General features: G+C 39.4%; 1 protein-coding gene across 1 annotated transcript in view; it reads right to left on the bottom strand.

Annotated features, from left to right (window-relative positions):
* heca (hdc homolog, cell cycle regulator) overlaps window positions 1-17,502 on the bottom strand; it is a 63,930-nt gene extending 46,428 nt beyond the window's left edge. The window contains exon 1 of the mRNA XM_028821114.2: window positions 17,044-17,502. Within this exon, the coding sequence (XP_028676947.1) occupies window positions 17,044-17,254 (211 nt within the window). The 5' untranslated portion in view covers window positions 17,255-17,502. The remainder of the gene's footprint in view (window positions 1-17,043) is intronic.
* Window positions 17,503-23,363: the final 5,861 nt, after the last annotated feature.

The following is a 23,363-nucleotide window of genomic DNA, read 5'->3' as shown; positions in this document are numbered from 1 at the left end:
GAATCCCACCTGGTTGCCACTTTGAAACCACTATATATGCTAATCAGCCTTGTACATATGCAGTCATGATGCTGCAGACCTGCATTTGAGAAGTCCTATGATGTGTTATACAGCTAAACACACCAAAAGCATAAACAGAATTATAGATAGATAGGATAGATAGATAGATACTTTATTTTGTAGCACCGCTCCTCTGCAATCTGCGCAGTGCGACTAACCACTTTCACCAGGCACATGTAATGACTGGATTCCTGTTACAATACATAGTGTAGACCAAAAGGAAAACGAGAGGTTCGAGGAGTTAACTTACCAAAAAGCAAGCTGTCACATACAGCGCCATCAGCAAGTTGTCTATCAGAGTTACTTTGCTTCAAAATAAACGAATCATAGGTTGACCCAGGCCACTGAGCTGTGACGTTTGCCAGTCTCATCTTGGCATCACAGATGAATTGTGAATTACTGGAATTTCCCTGCTTACAGTTAACAAAAGCTGCTTCGTTATTGTTAGATGCTCTTATTGCCATATGAGTGCAGTCCGTTGCCATGATTATGTTAGGAAAGCTGGACACGAGGGTTGGGTATCGTTTAGATTTTATCGATTACAAATCCGATTCCTATTCTGCCTACTGATTCTGGTTCTTATTGATTCTCGGCTCCAGTTCTAAATATTTCAAAAACAAAAGCTCAGAAAAGTGTCTGCAAGAGCCAAACTTAGAAAGTGAATGCTCTAATTTAAACTCATACTAGTGTTTGCTTAATTTGAATAGAATATAATTTTCTTTCATCGTCATAGACAATGGTATAGCCTTCTCCCCCTGTAAGCTAATACGAGATAGAACTTTCTTACTATAACTAAGATACAGTGTGTTAGTTGTGTCCGTTGTTGTTTAGAACAGGCCCTGGTGCACGCAAGGACTGAAAGACCCATTTACAGCACGAAAAAGGGATAAGCATACAGTTTTCTGACCGTTTTGAAATGGTTCAGCTGTATAAGAGAACTTAAAGAAACAAACGATATAAGCCTTAAACAGAACTTTTCTCTACTTTTGTGTGAACCGTTTTACTTTGACTTTTTACGAAAGTTTTTAAAACAAAGAAATTTGTCTGTGGAATCACTTCAACGCGTCAAGCTTTGCCAGAGAACCCATTCTGCATACTAGAGCTGCTGAACTTTGGTAATTTTGGGAAAACGCAGCTACAGCGTCTATGAGCAGCGGATGCAAGGCGAGTTTCTCATTTAGCAAAAGCTATACACAGCTGCTTCTAAGCCAGGGGTTCACAACTCATCTTAAACGGTTACTACAGAGCAAATCTTTGAGTTGAGATGCTTCGTGGTATAAGCCCACAGCATTACGGTTATATAGTTCATTGAAAATGTGTGTGCAGGAATCAGTAAGTGGAACCGTAATTTGAAAGTGTTTTCGATTCCCCAGTTCTTGGAAATTTAAAACTGGTTCTCCAGACCCAACCCTACCGGACACTGCTTTAAAATTTCCTATTTATGCTGGCCTGTACACCCACACCATACGGAAACTGAATGCCAGACCAGTCGTTTATGGCTTCCAACACAGCGGGCATGACAGAGCTGAAGCTTGTCCAAGATGTTCCTGGTAGGCAAGAGGTGGGTAGAGTAGCCAAAAATTGTACTCAAGTAAGAGTAGCGTTACTTCAAAATAGTATTACTCAAGTAGAAGTAAAAAGTAGTCATCCAAAAAATTACTCAAGTAAGGGTAAAAAAGTATTTGGTGAAAAGACTACTGAAGTACTGAGTAACTGTTTGAACATAATAAATGATTTATTTTTTAGAAATGTAATAAGACAGTCAAAAATATAAAATAATGTGCAAATTCTGCTATTTTCAAATAATAAAATAAAAAATGAGTAAAAATAAATAACATATTTACAAAATAAAGATGCACAAATAACACAAAGTTCCAAATCTCAGTTTTTCACAGCAAAGCTTTTGAAGCCAATACCTACAGTAGGTAACATGTATGTTTGAACAGTGCAAACTACTTACTGACAGTATAATACTATATATTTGTTTTGTGGTGTAGCGGGTGTGCAGCTTCAAAAAAAAAAAAATAAAAAAAAATAAAAAGGCCAATTTCAAATCCATAAAGCTGTGTCACTTTCCGTAGGCGCAATTGCAAGACCGCGGGGAGTTAATGAGGTAGTTGAAGCGAGTCACAACTGCATGTGCTGGTGCGATCGTTCTCAATTGCTTCATTGGCTTTCTGCGGCGTGTGATTAAGGCCCACGGAGACGGGAGTGTATATATACGGGTCGGCACAAAAAAAGAAAGGGGAATCAAAGAAAAGGAGAAAAGAAAAGAGTCTGTAGGGGACCGGCATCGTAACACACTTGCCCTCCAAATAACATAGCTGATAGAAAATAACATTCGAACAAGGCAGCTTGTGCACGTACAAGAACTCTCATTTTACCTTGAGTGTCTGTGCATCTTTGGTTAAAACCTGCTTGTTCTTCACTCAGTGAAGGGATGGTTAAGCTTCAGCAGGAGTTGGCTCTCAAGGTTCTTGCAGTGAAGCTGTGACCGTTTAGCAGTGAACAGGAGCCCTGCATGACTAAAAGTCTCTCACAGGCTGCAAATGCAGGAAGTTTGTGTGTGGTTATGTGACTGCATGGCTGATTGGTGAAACGGAGTCATGTGATTATTGTTGCTACGTCTGATTGGTGAAACGTAGTCATGTGTTAATTGTTGCTATGTCTGATTGGTGAAACAGTCATGCAGTAGATTCACTGGCGACTTCTCTTTGGCAAAAATATAGCGTATTTAATGTATAAATGGAAAAAAGTAACGAGTCGAGTGTTGCCCAATGTAGTGAAGTAAGAGTAGCGTTTCTTCTTCACAAATGTACTCAAGCAAAAGTAAAAATATGGTTCAATAAAACTACTCTTAGAAGTACAATTTTTAAAAAAGTTACTCAAGTAAATGTAACGGAGTAAACGTAACTCGTTACTACTCACCTTTGCTGGTAGGTGGCTGTTGCCAGATAGCCAACCCTTGTCAAAACCTGCATATGTACAGGTGGAGCCCAATTTCAGGCAGTCTGTCTTTCAAATGCCGGGTCCAATTCAGCACAGAGTTCCAAGGGAATGGCTCAAAGCACATTATAATAATGGCTCGGTGCTATGAATTATTGAGAGCGCAAGGAAGTCATCATTTAGCAGATTTGGCTGCATATCCTTACTTGATCAAGGGCGTCGTCATTTCCTAGTTGCATAAGGACGGGTCAGAGTTGCTGTACATAAAAGCAAATGTTCTCCCATCAAGTCTTCTTTTATAAATCCCGACTCTTGTGTGCAAAGTTGCGTACAAACATTTTGGGTCTCTTTCTGTGCAAGCACAATTTTTAAAACTCTGACCCCAGGCCCTTATACTTTACCTTTAGAGATGCCACATAAAATCATGTGGCATAACAGCCCCGTACACAAATTGAATATGAAGGTGCCAGGAAATTGGCATCAGAGAAGTTTACAAGAGCTGCAAAAATACGAGACAAAGAAATACAAATAAATAAATAAATAAATAAAGAGTTACAATCACATACCCTGTAGGATTAAATCAGAAATATCAATGGTGATCCCATACGGTATGCTAAATGACTGAATAAAATCCATTTATCCACGTACTGCTTAATTCAGTTTTAGAGTTGCAGACATTACAATGGACTTAATTAAGTTGAAACATAGTCAAAATCCACTATCTGGCTTTTTAATGGTACCTTATTTCGTTATTCAGGCTCTCCCCAAACTTCACATTGACAGCAAGGCTCCATCAGGGCTTTATTCTACGGCTGGTATCGAGCTATCACAATACTCAACATTAACATTATTAGGGGCTGGAATCACAGTAGCCTTCTAAAACCCACCTAAGACTCCCTCAATCTTTTGCAATACACTTACTCAGTGCTTTGAAAACACAGGAATTCTCAAAGTCTCTGGACGTATTGCTCTACAAGAGTACTCTCAATACTCTACGCCCAAATCAGCAGACTGGCTCGGACAAAATAATCCTTTAATATAGCTCAAGGGCTCTCTCAGTCAGCTCTGTGCACAGAATACGCAAGCCAGTTATCTAGGAGATTTGCACTGACCCCTGGTCGCAGGCTTTGAGCTTCAATAGGTATCCTTTTACAGACAATGTGGTGTGGTGGCCAAGACATTAAACTTTAAACCACTTCAATGCCCACCTGTGACTCACTTACAGACGTTTTTTAAAAAAATAAAAATAATAAATAAATCTGGAAGCAGTGTCCCAGATGGATGGGGACCCTACCCAGCCGGGACGCCTGGATGGTCCCCGTGATGGACAATACCTCCCCTGGGCCACGAGGGGGCAGCCACCCGGGTCTACTTATGGGCCACTGGAACTGGGACACTCATCCCTACTGGAGGATGTGGCCACCGCCAGGGAGCGCCCAGACAACTGTGAGGTCCTGGATGGCAGCACTTCCACCTCACCAGGAAGTGCTGCCGGAAGAATTCCCAGGGGCTCCTGGAGTGCTTCCGGGGGCTCTCTTGACACTTCCGAAACACCAGGAAGTGTCGTCAGGGGGAGCACCTGGAGCTCATCCGGGTCGGTATATAAGGGACCGCCTCCCTCCAGAAGCTGAGCCAGAGTTGGGAGGAAGGAGACGAAGCTTGTGAGGAGGGGAAAGGAGGTTGGAAAGAGAAAGAGAAAGAAGAAAAGACTGTTGGAGGAAGGCATTGTGGTGCTTAAAAGAAATAAAAAGAAGTGTTTTGGACATTCTGGTGTCTGTCTGTGTCCGGGGGATATGCTTTCCACAGCAGATGTAATCTGAATTTCCCCTTGGTGATTAATAAAGCATCTATCTATCTATCTGCATCCCGCTCTCTTAAGTCACCTTGGATGAAGATGTAATCTGAATAATTAATAATAATGTCTGGATCTGTTCAATGGTTCACTCGGGATTTGGCCTGTAAGAAGATCTTGGCAGTTCATATTCATACTAAGGTTTTACTCTCCAGCCAGGATCAACTGATCCCAGCACTTTTCACCTCCATCAGGTCTTTGGCGCTTTCAGGCTATTCTTCTAATATGCTTCTGTGACACTCTGTAGCGCAGCTTACCTCCAACATCAATTGTCCAGCTTCCTTTTTTGTAAACAGTCGGTAACAGAACAAGATGCAGAGGACAGAAAGATATGGAAGAAGATGATCTGCTGTGGCGACCCCTAACAGGAGCAGCCGAAAGAAGAAGAAAACGACAGAAGGTGGCATTTCATGTTTTTGCCATGCTTTCCACCTGTATCAGTTTAGTGGCACTCTACTTTAAAGTATTCCTTTAATATATTAAGTATTAGCCGTGCCCCGCGGCTCCGTCCGTGTATTAGTGAAAAAGGACAGTGAGGAGGGTCCTGCCCGGCTTCACACTCCTGACGTCACGCTTTGCCCTCCCCTCGGCCCACAGCCTCTGTCTCGGATTAGTGCAAATATATCGCTCCTGCAAGTGAACTATGATTCTTAGCGTGATGAGAGAAGTCGCAAAATCAACTGGAATGTTCAAGCAAATGATAGAAAAAAACCCGATCTAAATCTGTTAAGTAGTTCTCCCATTTGCTACCTAAGTGGAGGTATGGAATGCCCCGAGGCTGGTGCGTGAGTGAGGAGGGCCCCGCCACCCTTCCCTCGGCCCGCTTCGTGTCTCTCGGATTCGCGCAAACAAATTGGTACTGCAAGTGAACTATGATACTTAGCCTGATGAGAGACCAGAATGTTCAAGCAAAGTATAGAAAAAATCCCAATCTAAATCTGGTAAGTAGTTCTCTTGTGAAAAGCGGACAGACAAACGTTGGATTTTACATATACAGATATATATATATATATATATATATATAGAAAAGATATAGCCTTATACCTCACCTTATGTGATATCTACCTTGCAGCTCTCTCACAGTTTTTGCCAATTTACCAATGCCCTGGCTATCTCCAACAGCTGGTATATCATGATATAAGCACATCACTTCTATGATATTTCTCAGTATGGCACGGGTACACCAGCCTGCTGGTTCTGTCAATTCAATTTCTCCAGTGGGGCTCTCTGTGCCACGTGTAGTTTTGTTTCTACATCAGATTACCGTCTCCCTCTGGGCTCTGCACTACAGTTTGTATCACGCCATCTCAAAATGTTACACGGGCAAAAGTATGCTGGCTCTCTCAGAACAGATCTCTTATGTGGTGTTGTTAGCGTGCCACAGCAGCTTGCAATGTATATTGTAACTCATCTTGCAGAGCTTAGCATCGACAACAGATTTCCGGGTCTGTCAGGATGGTCCTCTTGTGTGGCTCTTTGGCTGTCTATGGCAAGTTTTCTTCAACTGTTCTTTGACACTCACAGGATATTTCTGAACTGCAAGCCTCATTTTCTCTCTGCACTGGTACTCAAGAGTGTTTTGGATGAGATCCACTTCGCCAAAGTCAAACTTACAATGGACAACAGTCAGGTATTAGTTTAATTCTGCATAGTATAATTGCAATGGCCATTTTTTTTTTTAATTATTGGAAAAAATTGCTCTGTTACCTGTCTAAGTTAAGATGGGTTGAAATTTAAGTAATCAACAAAGAGGCAAATGTCTCTGGTACATACCACTTTGTATGGGATTTGTAAAAGCAGTGTTAATATCTGTAATGCATCGTCTGTTGGAATGACAAATTCAATGCATTTCATTACTACAAATGTTTGTGATGTGCCATCTATTGGAATGGCAAATGCAATGAATATCTCTCCATTACTGTATATGTAACTTGGTATTGGATTTGTAAAAGCAGTGTTAATATATGTAATGCACCATCTGTTGGAATGACAAGCACAATGCATTTCATTACTACAAATCTTTGTGATGTGCCATCTATTGGAATGGCAAATGCAATGAATATCTCTCGGTTACTGTACATGTCACTTGGTATTCGATTTGTAAAAGCAGTGTTAATATATGTAATGCACCATCTGTTGGAATGACAAACGCAATGCATTTCATTACTACAAATTTTTGTGATGTGCCATCTATTGGAATGGCAAATGCAATGAATATCTCTCCATTACTGTATACGTAACTTGGTATTGGATTTGTAAAAGCAGTGTTAATATATGTAATGCACCATCTGTTGGAATGACAAACGCAATGCATTTCATTACTACAAATTTTTGTGATGTGCCATCTATTGGAATGGCAAATGCAATGAATATCTCTCGGTTACTGTACATGTCACTTGGTATTGAATTTGTAAAAGCAGTGTTAATATATGTAATGCACCATCGGTTGGAATGACAAGCGCAATGCATTTCATTACTACAAATCTTTGTGATGTGCCATCTATTGGAATGGCAAATGCAATGAATATCTCTCGGTTACTGTACATGTCACTTGGTATTGGATTTGTAAAAGCAGTGTTAATATATGTAATGCACCATCTGTTGGAATGACAAACGCAATGCATTTCATTACTACAAATTTTTGTGATGTGCCATCTATTGGAATGGCAAATGCAATGAATATCTTTCCGTTACTGTATATGCCACTTGGTATTGGATTTGTAAAAGTAGTGTTAATATCTGTAATGCACCATCTACTGGAATGTCAAATGCAATTTATTTTTTATTTTATTACTAAAAATGTTTAGGATGGACCATCTGTTGGAATGACAAATGCAATTTATTTTTCAGTTTATTACTAAAATGTTTATGATGTACCATCTGTTGTAATGGCAGAGACACAGCAAACAAGCTGACACTCATACATGTCTGACCCTGCTCTGTCCGTACCCAGTTATTGCAGTGGACATTGTCACAGCGGAGGGATCTAAGCTTCATGCAGTGTTCACATTTTCATTTTTCCTAAAAAGAGATACAACATTGCAAGTTCTTCTAGAGTCAATCACAACCCACAGCTTGCAAAGTCAATAAAGTGTTCAAGCAAGAAAGAAAAGGAGAGCCATTGTGTAAGCTATATTTTACATTAATTTAAAAAACAAAATAAAAGATTTGTTTAAATGTGGATAATTTCACAGTGAAGTAACTTTACGCTGTAGTTTTATAGGGTCCTTATTGTCACATGTACAGCGTGCAGTGAAATTCTTACTTGCATGCATTGATCAACAAGCAACCCACAGAATGTTACTGCAGTGAACCCTAATAAAAGGAGGTGTCTGTCTGTGTGTCCGACTGGTTGAGGTGTCTCTGGCATTCCAAAATATGGTGCATCACAAAGATTTTTGGCAATGCATTCATATTAGAATTATTAGTAGTAGTGCATTAGTCTGCCCTTAACATCAGCAAAATGAAGTTATTGACTTTTGCCACACCAAAGAGGCTCTATATCCAGTCACTATTCCGGGGGTGGATGTAGAGGTGGCGCACTCCGCATGGTACTTCAGGGTCCACATCAATGACACTTTGGACTGCTCTCGGAACACAGAGGAACTTTAAAAGAAAACACAGAGCAGGCTTTTCTTCCTTAAAAGGCTACCTTTAAAGTGAGAAGTAACATCCTTCACGTCCTCTACAACTCTGTGGTGGTCAGTGTGGTGAGCTAGGCTGGTAACATCACTTCAAGAGGGGCCCACCGAATCAACAAGCTAATTAAAAGGGCAAGGTTCATTTATAGGATCACTAGGAGGTAGTAGCAAAGGAGAGAATCATTCAGCAAAAATGTGTCAACGGGGGCTCCTTTATACCAACAGCAAAACAACTGTACAGTGTGTCAATAGGACTGGCACTCCCAAGTCAGAAGTTTCCCTCTCTTTCTTTTTAACATTTTCATCCTTTTTAGTCATTGTGGTGTGTGCTCAGAACAAAGTAAGTGTGTGTGTGTGTGTTTAATTATCCATTTATGTATTTATTTACTAAAAGAGCTTCTGTAAAAGAACCACCAATTTCCGACAAAGTCCTATCTATCTATGCATCCATTGCATTTGTCATTCCAACACATGGTGCATCACAAACATTAACACTGCTTTAGTAAATCCCACACCAAAGGGCATATAACAGAGGAGTTGGTGTCTGCTATTTTATGAGGCATTTCCTGTGGTCATTAACAGTGAGAAGGTGCCACTTCTCACAGTTTGAACTTTACTGCTACATTCTTGGGCTTAACGGTCACTTGTTATGTGCATTTCTAGCTCAGTGTTTTTACAATATTTATTTATCTTAATACAAAAAGCTTATACAAACAGAAGTTAAAACTTGCCTATTTGAATACCGATTTGAATTTATTTTGCAATGTTTTCATTAATGAGCCTCTAAATGCATATGGTAATCTTTTTAGTTAGCCAATAACAGGTGTCATTTTCTTTTTTGTTCTTTATTTTGCCTTATACAATTTCTTGTATTAGGAATTTTTTAGTTTTTGCATACATTTTGCTTGACTTCTCACTCCATTCACAATGGTTAACACGGTACAACACCCTGGTAACTACACAGCCTCTAAATGTAAGTCATCCTAAACAAACACCTCATTTCTTTTATGAAGACTAAGGGGCTTCGCTCGCCAACCCCCTAGGCCTGTGCTACACGTTAGCCTCTTTGTGGTTCTGTTGCTCGCCTATGGGGAAGCGGATGTACAATTTAAACAGATTGTTATTTTCATGGTAATTATTAAATATGCATAATACAACTATTTTACATTACAGCGAGTAATTAACCATATTAAAAAACAGTAAAATGTAATAATTTGAAAGAAAATTATGTTTCATGTTGCATTAATAGTTATTCGTTGCATAATATGATTCTTTCTGTTTGGCTTTGAAATTAACATGCAAATACAGTGGAACCTTAGTTCACAACCATAATTCGTTCCAAAACTCTGGTCGTAACCCAATTTGGTATTGAACCGAAGTAATTTCCCCCATAGGATTGTATGTAAATACAATTAATCCGTTCCAGACCATACGAACTGTATGTAAATATATATATTTTGTTAAGTTTTTAAGCACAAATATAGTTAATTATACCATAGAATGCACAGCATAATAGTAAACTAAATGTAAAAACATTGAATAACACTGAGAAAACCTTGAACAACAGAGAAAACTAACACTGCAATAGTTTGCGCTATAGCGCTACGAACCGCTCGCTAAAAACACTTTTTTTTAAATGAGTTTTAAGCACAGGGAAAAAAATGAACATTTGAAAAATCCAGAATTTAATAAACCACCAAGAAAAGTAACATTGCAACAATGCACGCTACGAACCGATCGCTGTAAACAGAAGTGAAAACAAAAACAAGCCCAGTGCATTCTTTAACTGCCTTCCTACCTTAAGCGTCCAGCTCTCTCTCTCGCACTGCCTGTGTGTGTGTCCCTCTCTCTCTCGCACCTGTCTCTGTGTGTGTGTGTGTGTCTCTCTCTCTCTCTCTTGCTCGCTCACTGCACAGGGAGAGACTGAACACATACAAACCGAAAGGGAAACTGCCTTGTTCGTATACCAAGTGTGTGGTCGTGAACAGATGCAAAAGTTTGGCTAACTTTTTGGTCGTAAACCAATTTGTACATGTTCCGAGATGTTCGTGAACAGAGGTTCCACTGTACTCTTTAAACTTACACTTTTACTGTAAAACTTCAGTAAAAACAATTCTTTGAATTAAAATTTTCGTCAATATCACTTTGAATTTTGTTTCCGTGTTTGGACTTTCATCGTGACAATGCAACGTATAACTGCTCGTGACTGAATTTCGTTTCTTTCTTTCTATTAAATAAAATGAATTTTTCGAATGTTTGTCCCTGTGATTTGTAAATTGTCTTTGCCAAAGCTATTCTAATGGGAAACTGTTAATGTTTTAATATGAATGGCATGTCAAGATCTCTTTTGTTGTGTAAAGTTATCCGCAGAAGATGTACTACATTAACTTTCTTGGATACATCCCTCTTTCTACAGTAATTTGTGCAGTGGAAGACCGGACGGTGTTAACGGTTGTAGATATTCTTCATGATATTGTAAGCTGATGTTTTCATCTTCCACACCATCACCACCAACTGTTTCAGCAGAGTCTATTGATACGCATTTAACCAATCTGCCATGTAACCGATCGACATTTTTGACATTTATTTATTTGACTTCATCGTTTCTCGGTGCTAGGATTGCCTGTGTACTCATTTTTTCTGTTGATAACATTTTGTGACGAAATCTTCAATAAGACTTGGACATAATACGCATTCTTTAATTGGGAACTTAAATTGAAGAAAACGTTAAAATTTATAAGAGCTGAGAGAGCAGAAACTGTGTCTGCCAAAAGCATTCACACGAATGAGAGGGAAGATTACTGTGTGCCTGGTTGAATATGGTTGAGAGGTGGACGTGACTTGAAAAAAATCTTCAAAAAAGTCTTGTCTCATCGCAGGATTTTTTTTATATAATAGAGAGATTTCATATTGCAGGAATATTACATTGTGAAGCCTGAGTCACAACATGAACTGCATTATGGGATAAATGTATTGTTTCATACCTACCAAGTAGTGATTTCAATTCATTATGTGATATCATCTACTGTTAAATTCTGCTCTGTACTTGTAAATTTTTTACTTTTATACTGTATCGAGGATTTGTTCTGTTTGTTCTGTGTATTGTATTTTATTGACCCCCTTTTTCTTTTTGACACCCACTGCACGCCCAACATACCTGGAAAGGGGTCTCTCTTTGAATTGCCTTTCCCGAGGTTTCTTCCATTTTTTCCCTACAAGGGGTTTTTTGGGAGTTTTTCCGTGTCTTCTTAGAGAATCAAGGCTGGGGGTGCTATCAAGAGACAGGGCCTGTTAAAGCCCATTGCGGCACTTCTTGTGTGATTTTGGGCTATACAAAAATAAATTGTATTGTAGTGATTGCACTAGTTAAATAACGGCACCTTAAATGGTCATTTGTGTATTTGACTACCTAATTCAGTCACTTTTTGTCAGGGTATTCCTCATATCTATCTATCTATCTATCTATCTATCTATCTATATTAATGACCAGTCTTTTACATTCATCTAACACGACTCTTAATCTCAATTAGCACCACATGTTCTATCAAATCACTCCTAGCCTTGCATACACGTCACATCACCAACTCTGTCAGGGTATTCCACTAAAGAGATTCCTGTTCTTTTTTTTATTTTTCCTTGCCTAATATGCTTCTTAATCTCCAGCTACATTCAGTGTTTTATTTTTACACCCACATCAGGTCACTGGTACAATCAGGATATTCCCCTAAAAACAGAGGTTCTCAACAGGTGACCGCCCTTGATAGTCTTTTAGGGGGCCAGAAGATGAATGAAAATAATAATACAATAGCAGCAAAATACTCAAAATCATTAATAATCAAGCTACAGCAGGGCTGTCAAACTTATCGTTTTAAAGCGGACCCGCTTTCATCCGTGTTCAAAGTACTATAGCATCTCGGCCGGGATGCCACATGGCCACTGTGGGACACGTAGATCTGGTGAGGGAGGTAGAGAGCACCACTGACAGCTCCCTGTGTTGTAAATCAAGGCCAAGACACAAAAAGAAAGGGACACTGAGAATTGACAATGGGATCAAGTGTAATAAAAAGGAAGGGGGAAAGTGACAACGTGTGTGCGATTAGCAGTGGACGAGTTTTTACAGGGATAACAGTAATGGAGTTAAAGATGACTGGATCTGCTAGTCTAGAGGCAGGAAGATTTCTTTGAAAAACAAAGAGTTTTCACACGCCTTGCCCACGTTAGTTCGCGCAGAACTCCCATCCCGGTGACAGGGTTGTATGCTCAATGCAGCTTTAGTGGCCAAGAAAATCTGGCTGGTGCCTCATAGTGTATTTACTGTTACGGCAACCATTTCTAACAGAGGTGCAAAGAAGCTTTACATTACGTTCATCATGCTTCTTGTCGCACGATTTTAAGTGGTTTGATAAATCTCTTGTCTTCTGGTTCTGTGAAGGACATATTTGTTGGATTGTAAGAACTCCAAAAAAAATATCAACAAGGGTTGAGACAGTCTACAGAGAGGAGCCCTCGACAATTTAGCATGACGTCTATCGGCAGGATTTGACATTTCAAACTAGACTGTTCGCTGAATTATTTAGCAAGATTTATCCTGTCACATGTATAAAATACAAACAACAAACACAGATGTGTTAGAAATGATTTAGCTGCGTGAATTAACTTTTTACACGGTTATCTGAATTGTTAAACTAAAACCAGGATGTTGAACTATTTGAGAACTCAGTTATAAAAAATTTTTTAAAAAAATTATTTGAAACAAAGTAATAAATGGAATTGATTAAATATTTTTAAAACTTTATTCTTTACCTGGTGCCATGAGTCAGGTGACTACATAAAGCTACCATTCTTATTGTCCTTTCAAAAATGAACACATCCTTGAGCTTCAACCATTACAAAGAATTTATTTTTCTCAGCTTTACTTAAGCGTAACACTAGGAATTTACACTAGCAGTGATGTACCTCAGGAATCAGTTCACCGTTTTGTTTTATTAATAATAGGACTGTTGCACTGCTGAAAACATATTACTTTAACATGGCTTTCTCATAGCTTCATTTTAGTTTAATCCCAATGCTCTGTATATTCAATTAATTACTATTATTCTTCATGGTGGCTCCAAAATCCGTACTAACCCCTACTTTCTCTTCTGTTCTTTTTCCACTTTTCTGGGGTGGCGACCTGCGCCACCATCACCTGATCAAAGCACCATGATGTCCCTACATTGACGGATTAAAGACCAGAAGTCCATGTGACCGTCATCATCAAGTCCTTCCATGAGAACCCTGAATACAATGAGGACTGATTGAGGTCATTGATGTGAGGTAGAATGCCTAGAGGGGGCTTGGTGGTCTTGTGGCCTCTGAACCCCTGCAGATTTTAATTAGTGTTGTCTTATTTTAATTCTTATTTTGTCTTTTTTTCCCCCTCTTTCTTCATCATGTAAAGCACTTTGAGCTACATCATTTGTATGAAAATGCGCTATATAAATAAATGTTGTTGTTGCTTTCAACTTTAATCCTTTAGTAAATTTTCATGGGAAAAATATGCTTGGGGCGGCACAGTGGGTAGCACGGCTGCCTTGCTGTAAGGAGACCTGTCTGGGTTCGCTTCCCGGGTCCTCCCTGTGTGGAGTTTGCATGTTCTCCCCGTGCCTGTGTGGGTTTCCTCCCACAGTCCAAAGACATGCAAGTTTGGTGCACTGGCGATCCTAAATTGTCCCTAGTGTGTGTCTGGTGTGTGCCCTAAGGGTGGGCTGGCACCCTGCCTGGGGTTTGTTTCCTGCCTTGCGCTCTGTGTTGGCTGGGATTGGCTCCAGCAGACTCCCGTGACTCTGTAGTTAGGATATAGTGGGTTGGATAATGGATGGATGGATAAAATATGCTTGAATTGAACGATTTTTAATATATGGCAACTGTTGTTTACGTCTGGCTCTGCTGTTTTCATGGTAATAATCTTCATCTTGTCTCCTAGTAGGGTACTGATGTTCTTATTTGGGACCTCAGATTAAAGTTTAAGAACCACTGGCTTAGAGTATAAGGCCGTTTCTTTCTCCTCCTCGACTAACAATGATGTGTCACTACTGTGAGTGATTGCTCATTTGTACATGTTTGAACTGTACTAGTTATTGTGGAATGCTTTACTGCTTTTCTTTTGGATTCGGTTTTAAATCACTTCAGTTTTTGGTCCTGACTCACCAATAATGAGAATATCCCCATATACCTGTATGATTAACAGTTTGACTCATCTCGATGTCTAGTTTTGCTGGATGTTGAGCTTTTTGCCCCCCTCCCACCTCTTTTGGTCTTATAATTATATACTGTACATATATTTTTTTAAACCATATTTTGTGCAGGAATTTACACCCTTGTCATAAAAAGTAAACCAATAGATGTCTTCAGCAAAACCAATTAGAAGGATTTCAAGTTGTTCATGCTATTTCGAGGATGCTGATCCATGAACATGATAATATTATTTTTACTTCCAGAAGGTAAAAAGTAAACTTCAAACATAAGCATGCGGGTATCATTTTAGACCATCTCAAGGACAGCGATTATGAATATGATGTTATTTTTGATTTTTTACTAGGTATCTAGCCAGGTATGGACCTCTGACAAATCTCTATTACAATCGAGAATATTTAGACTTTAAACATTTAAACTGAAGGATGCATTTTAATATTTCACATATTTGATGCAACTATTCTGGTTTATTATGTACTTCTATCTCATGAAGTAAATCATTACATTTCTTATGAACACCCTGAGTTAGTGCAACCTACGCTTAATCAGAGTGCTTTTAATTTGATACTGCTATTGTCAACCCATTCATTTAAATAAATAAGTTTTGGACTAAAAGTATTTCTTCCATTTTACTCAACCTGCATGTGTGAAACTGCATTTCCTGCTCTTATTGTTATAAATGTAAAACACAGAAACTGTTTGCAAGTACAACCAGCTTTGAAATGGTCTTTAACTTCTATGAAGCCTAATATTTAAAAAGTAGTGAGCAAAATGCAAACACAAGACTCTCATTAAATATTTTGTGATTATAACCAATTAATTGTACAACTATATAGTATTTACCCAATATGTAAGTAACCAATACATTGTATGAATAATTTATTTTTCATTACTATTACCTTGTCACCTGGAATAAAACGAACAAGAGTTACTGAATATAGGCCTATTCATCTATTGAATACAAACAATTAAGGGTTTATGGAAGTGCAATATTACATATACGTACTAAGTGTACAATTTATATGATGCTGGAAAATTATTGGGATCCACGGCTTTAAAATTTAAGCTGTGTAAACAGCACTAGCAGAATATATGACTTTAATAAGTAGTACTAGGGTGTTGTACCGTGTTAGCCATTATGAATATAATAATGACTTTAATAATAAACGCAAGTTCAAAAGCAAACCCCTTTGTTAAGACGGTAGCAAAAGTACAGGAAGGAAAGTACAATGTAGGGGACCCCCCAACGTTATCATTGGGTTCACTGGAGGTTGGGGGCCTGAAGGAATAAAAAGGTTGAGAACTCCTGGTCTAAAGTAATTTATTCCAGGTGTTGGTCTCATGAAGCTCTTATCTCAATCAGCATTCTGCACTTTTTGAAATCTCTCAGCACGTCACTGGTAAGCTATCCCAGTTTTAAACGCCACATATCCCCTCCTCATTTAATGTGGCCCCTGATCTTTGTCACATTAATATCTTTCAAGAGTTTTGCATTAAAATCAGGTCAAGCTATTTCTATAAAGCGACACCTACTGTTGTTAACCTAACGTCGCTCTTAATCTCCTCTAACACCTTACGTTATATCGAAGCTCCATGCTTTGCACCTACGTCGTGACGCGGCCCTAACGGGGTTCTTAAGTGTTCAACAAGTACCTTACACCATAGCCCGATTGTCGTCTTTCTAAGGGTTTCTTCCTGACCTCCGTTCTTTGCCCCTCGCCGTGTATTGCTTTACAGGGAGTGTCAGTTTTCTGGCTTAAAAAGTTGTTCCTGGCCTTTCCTATTAGAAAAATGCGGAAAACTGAAGTATTAAAAAAGTACCCGAGGAAGAAAAAAAAGATTTGATAAGCAAGGAGTACAAACCCGGGTCGTGAATTCGTTGTATTATTACCGATAATATGCTAGCCACCTAGCAGAGCCAGAGGTTATGAAAAAAGGGGTGGGGTGCACTGCACTTCTCGGTTAGATCAGGGAGCCCGTGTGGGCCTACTCGCCCGTGCCTGTAACGCGCTCTCCCAGCCACACTCTACTTAACTGCCTGAATCGTGACGGGCCATTTTACCACCCGTATGTCTGCGAGAAAAAAGTGAAGGCGTTTACGGATCACCGTTCCTGCTGTCAGCGTAAATGCTGCGAGCGATCTGCACGTTTTCACTGGTTTGTAAACAATTCACAGAGGCAGTCCTCTCCGGAAAAGGGGTGGGGGTGTGTGCCTGGCCCCTCCACCTACGAGTGTATCAACCACTCCGATCTGTCACACATACATTATCCCATCCACCACCACGACAATCAAGCCCCGCATCGCCTTACCGTTCGTGTTTTCATTGGGGAGTGCGGCCGTTGCGCCCTGCTGCGCCGCCGTAGAGGACTGAGCAGTCGCTACCGCTACCGTTGCAGCCGCCGCCGCCGCCGCCGCGGTTGCTGCTGCTGCTGCTGCTGCACTGGCTCCATTTTCCTGCTCGTCTCCGCTGCTGTTGGTGCGTTTATTCTTCTTCCCCTTGTTGCTTTTCTGGTTGGGCATGTCGTATGAGTCGATTCGTGATGTGTTGGGTGTTTTGTTTTGTTTCTTTTTTTATTTAAAACTCCACCAGCCGAAAGCTCATGTCTCCCAAACTGGCAGGGAGACTGCGTGCACGAAGATACCTCCAAATTAGAGCAGCGGGGCTGCGGCGTAAACCATAAAGAAGGCGTGTCTCCCTCTTGTTTTGATTGCGACTCCAGAGTCGTGATCGGAGAGAAAAGCGTGCATTCTCCGCCCCACTTGCATGACGTCACATGCCCCCACCCTCTGCCCATGCGTTGCAGTCTATTAATAGAAAGGGCTACGGGCAGAGCTCCAAGGATGAAAGAGGTTGACGTTTTAGTGAAGTGTGGGCACCGGCAGTGATTTAGGCACGTGAAGCGCTGGCCCTGAAGAACATGCAGGATTAAGTCACGACGTCCGTCAGCATCTTAGAATGAGCAAATAATCCAAGCGTTCATTTGCCAGGCAATGCTCGACTGGAAGTCAGTGAGTAGCAGACATCCCTAATGCACCTACGCGCAGCTGGAGCTCTCAGGAACGTTGAGCAAAAAGTGAAGTCATATTGGGTTATCAAAAAAATCCTCGAATTACGTTCATTATAGAAACGATTTTAGAATGCAGAAACAGTGTGTTCTAAACGTGTTAAATCAACGTTATTTTAAACGGCATTATTTTCAGCATACACCGTCATCGCAAATAACGTTACAGAGGAAAACACGATTATAATCCAATATGAAATTGATTTTAATTTGATATATTTTCTTTATAGATAATCTGAACAATACGATGAAAACACAGCGAATAGTCCGAGGACCTACTAAAGAAATTTGACAGATTCAAAACAGCACACAGCAGAAGCCGCTATACAAAATGATATGGCTAAAATGCTGTTAAGGAGTTGCTTCCCTGTGAATACTGATTGTAATTAATTCACTAGAAGTTCTTTTATTTATAACAAATATTTTAGATGCATTATTAAAGAAGTGACTCAGTAGTACCACCATTCCTCCTGAAAAATATTGTTGTCTTAGATTGTTACTAAAGGTTGAATGGAGAAAAGCAGATGGTTATAGTGTATACAGTATACAACATTGCAGTATTGTATTTTTGATAAAATATTTTTAAAATAATACACCACATGCTACCTTGCAAAGGGAACTTTAGAAAGATCTTACTTGAAAATTGATTATGGGTGCATTTTTGTGAACAGTCAAAATAGATAGTAATACTTTTTTTAAACCCTTTGGAACGATTTGAGGGAACACATTAAGGAGAAGATTGGTACTCCATGCATTCTAACTATAGTCGATATACAGGAACAATCAGACAAGAAGTTAAAATATATTGTACTTTTGCTAATACTTTTTGAAAAATTTCATATCTTTAAAATGAAGTGTTTACATTTACAATTTTCACGTTTTTCTAACAGAACTTGAAGAATATTTTGACAGTATTTAAAGTTCCAACTGACAGATTTCAAACATAAGCATGTGAGTATTGTTTTAGATTATTTCAAGGTCAGTGATTACGAACATGTTATTTTTTGATCCTTTACTTGGGATCTAGCCCTCTATGCGCGTGAAAAAAATTACACATTTCTATTACAATTGAGAATATTTAGTCTTTAACATTTAACCTGAACATATCATATATTGTAAAACAAAAGAAGCAACACAGAAAAAGGTTTGGGGCTCATCCGTAATCCCATATAATGTAAAACAAATTAAAATAAGCAGACACGAGTCCAACAAAGAACTAACGGAAAATGGCCCAACTTCCAGTTATATAAAACCAGGAGGGCGGACATGAGAAGTGACATCAGTGGTGGAACGGCCATCAATCTACCATTCTGCTGAGTGAGGAAGAGAGAAAGGAGGCAGGAGAAAACGGCGCCAACCCTTGGTTTGGCAGGTAATTATCATCACCAGAGCCCTCGAGCTGTCTCCCAAATGAACACACATGAGAATATATAATGAATATACAGGGGGTTCTCGGGTTACGACACAGTTCCGTTCCTACAACAGTGATGTAACCCGAATTTTTGGTGTTAAGTCGAAACTCACCCTAGCCTAAGTCACTTACCTATCCTAACATATTTGCAAAATCATAATCTTGAACATAAAAACATAACTAAGCCACAGAAAAAGGATAAGGACATACATACAGTACAGTGTACGGTATATGTAACAGAATAACATGAGTGTAAAAAAAAAATCCTTACCTTTATTCCTTCTCACATCTCAATTTTTTTAAAGTTTTTATGGGAGTGTGAGTTGTAAACTCGAAACGTTGTATGTCAAGACGTTGTAACTCGAGGACCCCCTGTATTTCAAATATTAGACACAACTATTCTTGTTTAATATGTACTTCTGCCTCATGAAGGAAGTTGTTCCATTTCTTAGGGACACCCTGAATTGGGGCGGTTTATGCTAATTCAGACCTTTCATCTTCTGCTAGCTATTTTCTTCTTTGATTCATGGCGTGCATAACAATAAAAGAATTGCAGCAAGAAAATCAGGTTGATGTTAGTAATTTTGCTCTGATTTCCTTGTTTCGCATTTTGATCTGGCGATTTGGTTTTGGTACCGTTAGGACTGGTTCCTTTTTGTAAGTTCTTCTGCGTCAGTTCTGGCACTTTGATGCCCATTTTGAAGTCAATGAATTAGATTTTGACATCGGGTTGTGGTGATTCATCATTGTTTTGATGGTTAATAATACAGTAATCCGATACCTTTTTTTTTTTTGAGTAAACTAATTTGATTCTGACATCTAATTGTCGTGATTCTCCTTTGTTTTGATGGTTAATAATATTTTGCATCATTTCGAAAGCCATTTTGGTTTTTCATGTGAATCGGCATTTTAAGCTGTTGTCATTTGGGCCAATGTGACTGTTTCTACATGATGTGATGAGTCAATAGGTCCTCCAGGAAATCACTTTCTCATCCAAGTTTTGGATTCTTTTAAAGTTGCTCTTTCAAAGTCTTTTGTAAACCTTTTTTGCTTAACATTTTTTTTTTTATTTGGTAGTTACTCTCTTCAGCCTGATGCTCTTAATTTTGATTTCCCGGTTTTGACCATTTTTATGGCCTTTCATTTTTCTCTTTGTCACTGTCAAACCCGGACTGCTTGCAGACATACTGTATCAGGTGCATGGCTTTTGAAACTTCTTCTCATTCTGACCCCAGCGAGAGTGAGAAATCTGAACATAATTCTGTCACAATCTTTTGCTTTTTTTTATGCTCTGAGGGATCCTGCTTTGTTGAGGCCCTTAACCTGAAAATTGCTCCATGGGTGCTGTACAATGGCTGATTGTGAACTCTGACCCCAAAAGGCCATGCAGAAAGACAATTTCTCTTTGGGGATGAATACAGCATATCAGATAAAAATAAAATAGATACAAAAACTTACACAAACTAACTATGAACACAGGGTTTATGTCACTAAAATGTAAGGCAAAACAAAATAAGACAAGATAAGCCAATCTTATATATAAACGTATATGCGTGGAAGTGTGTGTGTGTGTGTGTCTGTCCAGCCCAGAAGTGAGAGGTGGAGTCGGGGTAAGGGCTCCACCCCCGAGGAAACAGAAAACACACTTAGCTGCTAATAACACGAGATGCGAGCACAAACTACTTATTTTAGTCAAATAATTGGAACCAAAAATAAAGCTGCCGAATGTACAGTTAGGTCCATAAATATTTGGACAGAGACAACTTTTTTCTAATTTTAGTTCTGTACATTACCACAATGAATTTTAAATGAAACAACTCAGATGCAGTTGAAGTGCAGACTTTCAGCTTTAATTCAGTGGGGTGAACAAAACGATTGCATAAAAATGTGAGGCAACTAAAGCATTTTTTTAACACAATCCCTTCATTTCAGGGGCTCAAAAGTAATTGGACAAATTAAATAACTGGAAATCAAATGTTCATTTCTAATACTTGGTTGAAAACCCTTTGCTGGCAATGACAGCCTGAAGTCTTGAACTCCTGGACATCACCAGATGTTGGGTTTCCTCCTTTTTAATGCTCTGCCAGGCCTTTACTGCAGCGGCTTTCAGTTGCTGTTTGTTTGTGGGCCTTTCTGTCTGAAGTTTAGTCTTCAACAAGTGAAATGCCTGCTCAGTTGGGTTAAGATAAGGTGACTGACTTGGACATTCAAGAATTTTTCACTTCTTTGCTTTAATAAACCCCTGGGTTGCTTTGGCTGTATGTTTTGGGTCTGTGTCCATCTGTATCATGAAACGCCGCCCAATCAATTTGACTGCTGTATTTAGCTGGATTTGAGCAGACAGTATGTCTCTGAACACCTCAGAATTCATTCGGCTGCTTCTGTCCTGTGTCACATCATCAATAAACACTAGTGTCCCAGTGCCACTGGCAGCCATGCATGCCCAAGCCATCACACTGCCTCCACCATGTTTTACAGATGATGTGCTATGCCGTCATTCTTGCCATCATTCTGGTAGAGGTTGATCTTGGTTTCATCTGTCCAAAGCATGTTTTTCCAGAACTGTGCTGGCTTTTTTAGATGTTCTTTAGCAAAGTCCAATCTAGCCTTTCTATTCTTGAGGCTTATGAGTGGCTGTCACCTTGCAGTGCACCCTCTGTATTTACTTTCATGCAGTCTTCTTTTTATGGTAGACTTGGATATCAATACGCCTACCCCCTGGAGAGTGTTGTTCACTTGGTTGGCTGTTGTGAAGGGGTTTCTCTTCACCATGGAAATGATTCTGCGATCATGCACCACTGTTGTCTTCCGTGGATGGACGTCCAGGTCTTTTTGCGTTGCTGAGTTCACCAGTGCTTGCTTTCTTTCTCAGGATGGACCAAACTATAGATTTTGCCACTCGTAATATTGGAGCAATTTCTCGGATGGGTTTTTTCTGTTTTCGCAGCTTAAAGATGGCTTCTTTCGCCTGCATGGAGAGCTCCTTTGACCGCATGTTGTCTGTTCACAGCAAAATCTTCCACATGCAAGCACCACACCTCAAATCAACTCCAGGCCTTTTATCTGCTTAATTGATAATGACATAACGACGGACTTGACCACACCTGCCCATGAAATAGCCTTTGAGTCAATTGTCCAATTACTTTTGAGCCCCTGAAATGAAGGGATTGTGTTCAAAAAATGCTTTAGTTGCCTCACATTTTTATGCAATCGTTTTGTTCACCCCACTGAATTAAAGCTGAAAGTCTGCCCTTCAACTGCATCTGAGTTGTTTCATTTAGAAATTCATTGTGGTAATGTACAGAACCAAAATTAGAAAACAGTTGTCTCTGTCCAAATATTTGTGGACCTAACTGTAGTTATAAAAAAAATTGACAAAACATTCTTTTCACATATGATCCTATATATTTTAAAATATTAAAAAAAAAAAAATAAGATCCAGTTATAATGGGCTTCAAAAGTATATACTTTTGAAGCCCATTATAACCGGACCAATTTTAATACCATATATAACAAAATTGGTAGAATTATGTCGGCTCACAGAATAACATTGTAACACAGGTTTGGCATGACACCGCTGAAAGGCTGCTGACCCCTGGTCTACATAATAAACATTATATAAGTTAACTAGAGGGTTCGCCCCCTGCTCGCCAACCCCGCCCCAAGCCTGCGCTACGCGCCAGCAACTTCAAGAGTCTGCTGCTTGCGTTGTGAAGAGCAGGGCTGAACACACCCCAAGGAGATGTGGTCGATCCTCCGAAACCCCCTCTTAAACAGTGATACAATGGGAAACGAATAGAGTTTTTTTTTTTTTACCTCCTCTTTGCTTGATCAGCTGTTGGTTTGCTGCTGCCATGCCGCGTGATCTGCATCTCGTGCGATACTTTGAACATTTAAAAGCCTGTACAGCAGCTGGCCTACTCTTTGTCTTTTATTTCCGACCCCGGGGGTGTTAAAATCTCTTGGCACAAAGTCTCGTCTCAGAATTTTTTACTTTATAATTTAAAAACAGAATAAGAATCTGAAAATCTAACAACATCACATTAAAGTTCAATACATTCTGAAAAGAATGATGCCAAACATATATATGTAGGTTTTAAAATAAGCCGATTTAAAGTGTGAAAAAAAACATGACATAAAAATGTCACATAAAATC

Source organism: Erpetoichthys calabaricus, chromosome 15 (genome assembly GCF_900747795.2).
Source record: "Erpetoichthys calabaricus chromosome 15, fErpCal1.3, whole genome shotgun sequence".
In the NCBI taxonomy this organism is placed as follows: Eukaryota; Metazoa; Chordata; class Cladistia; order Polypteriformes; family Polypteridae; genus Erpetoichthys; species Erpetoichthys calabaricus.
Note: the sequence above shows the minus strand (reverse complement) of the source record. Positions and strands in the feature narration are given on the sequence as shown.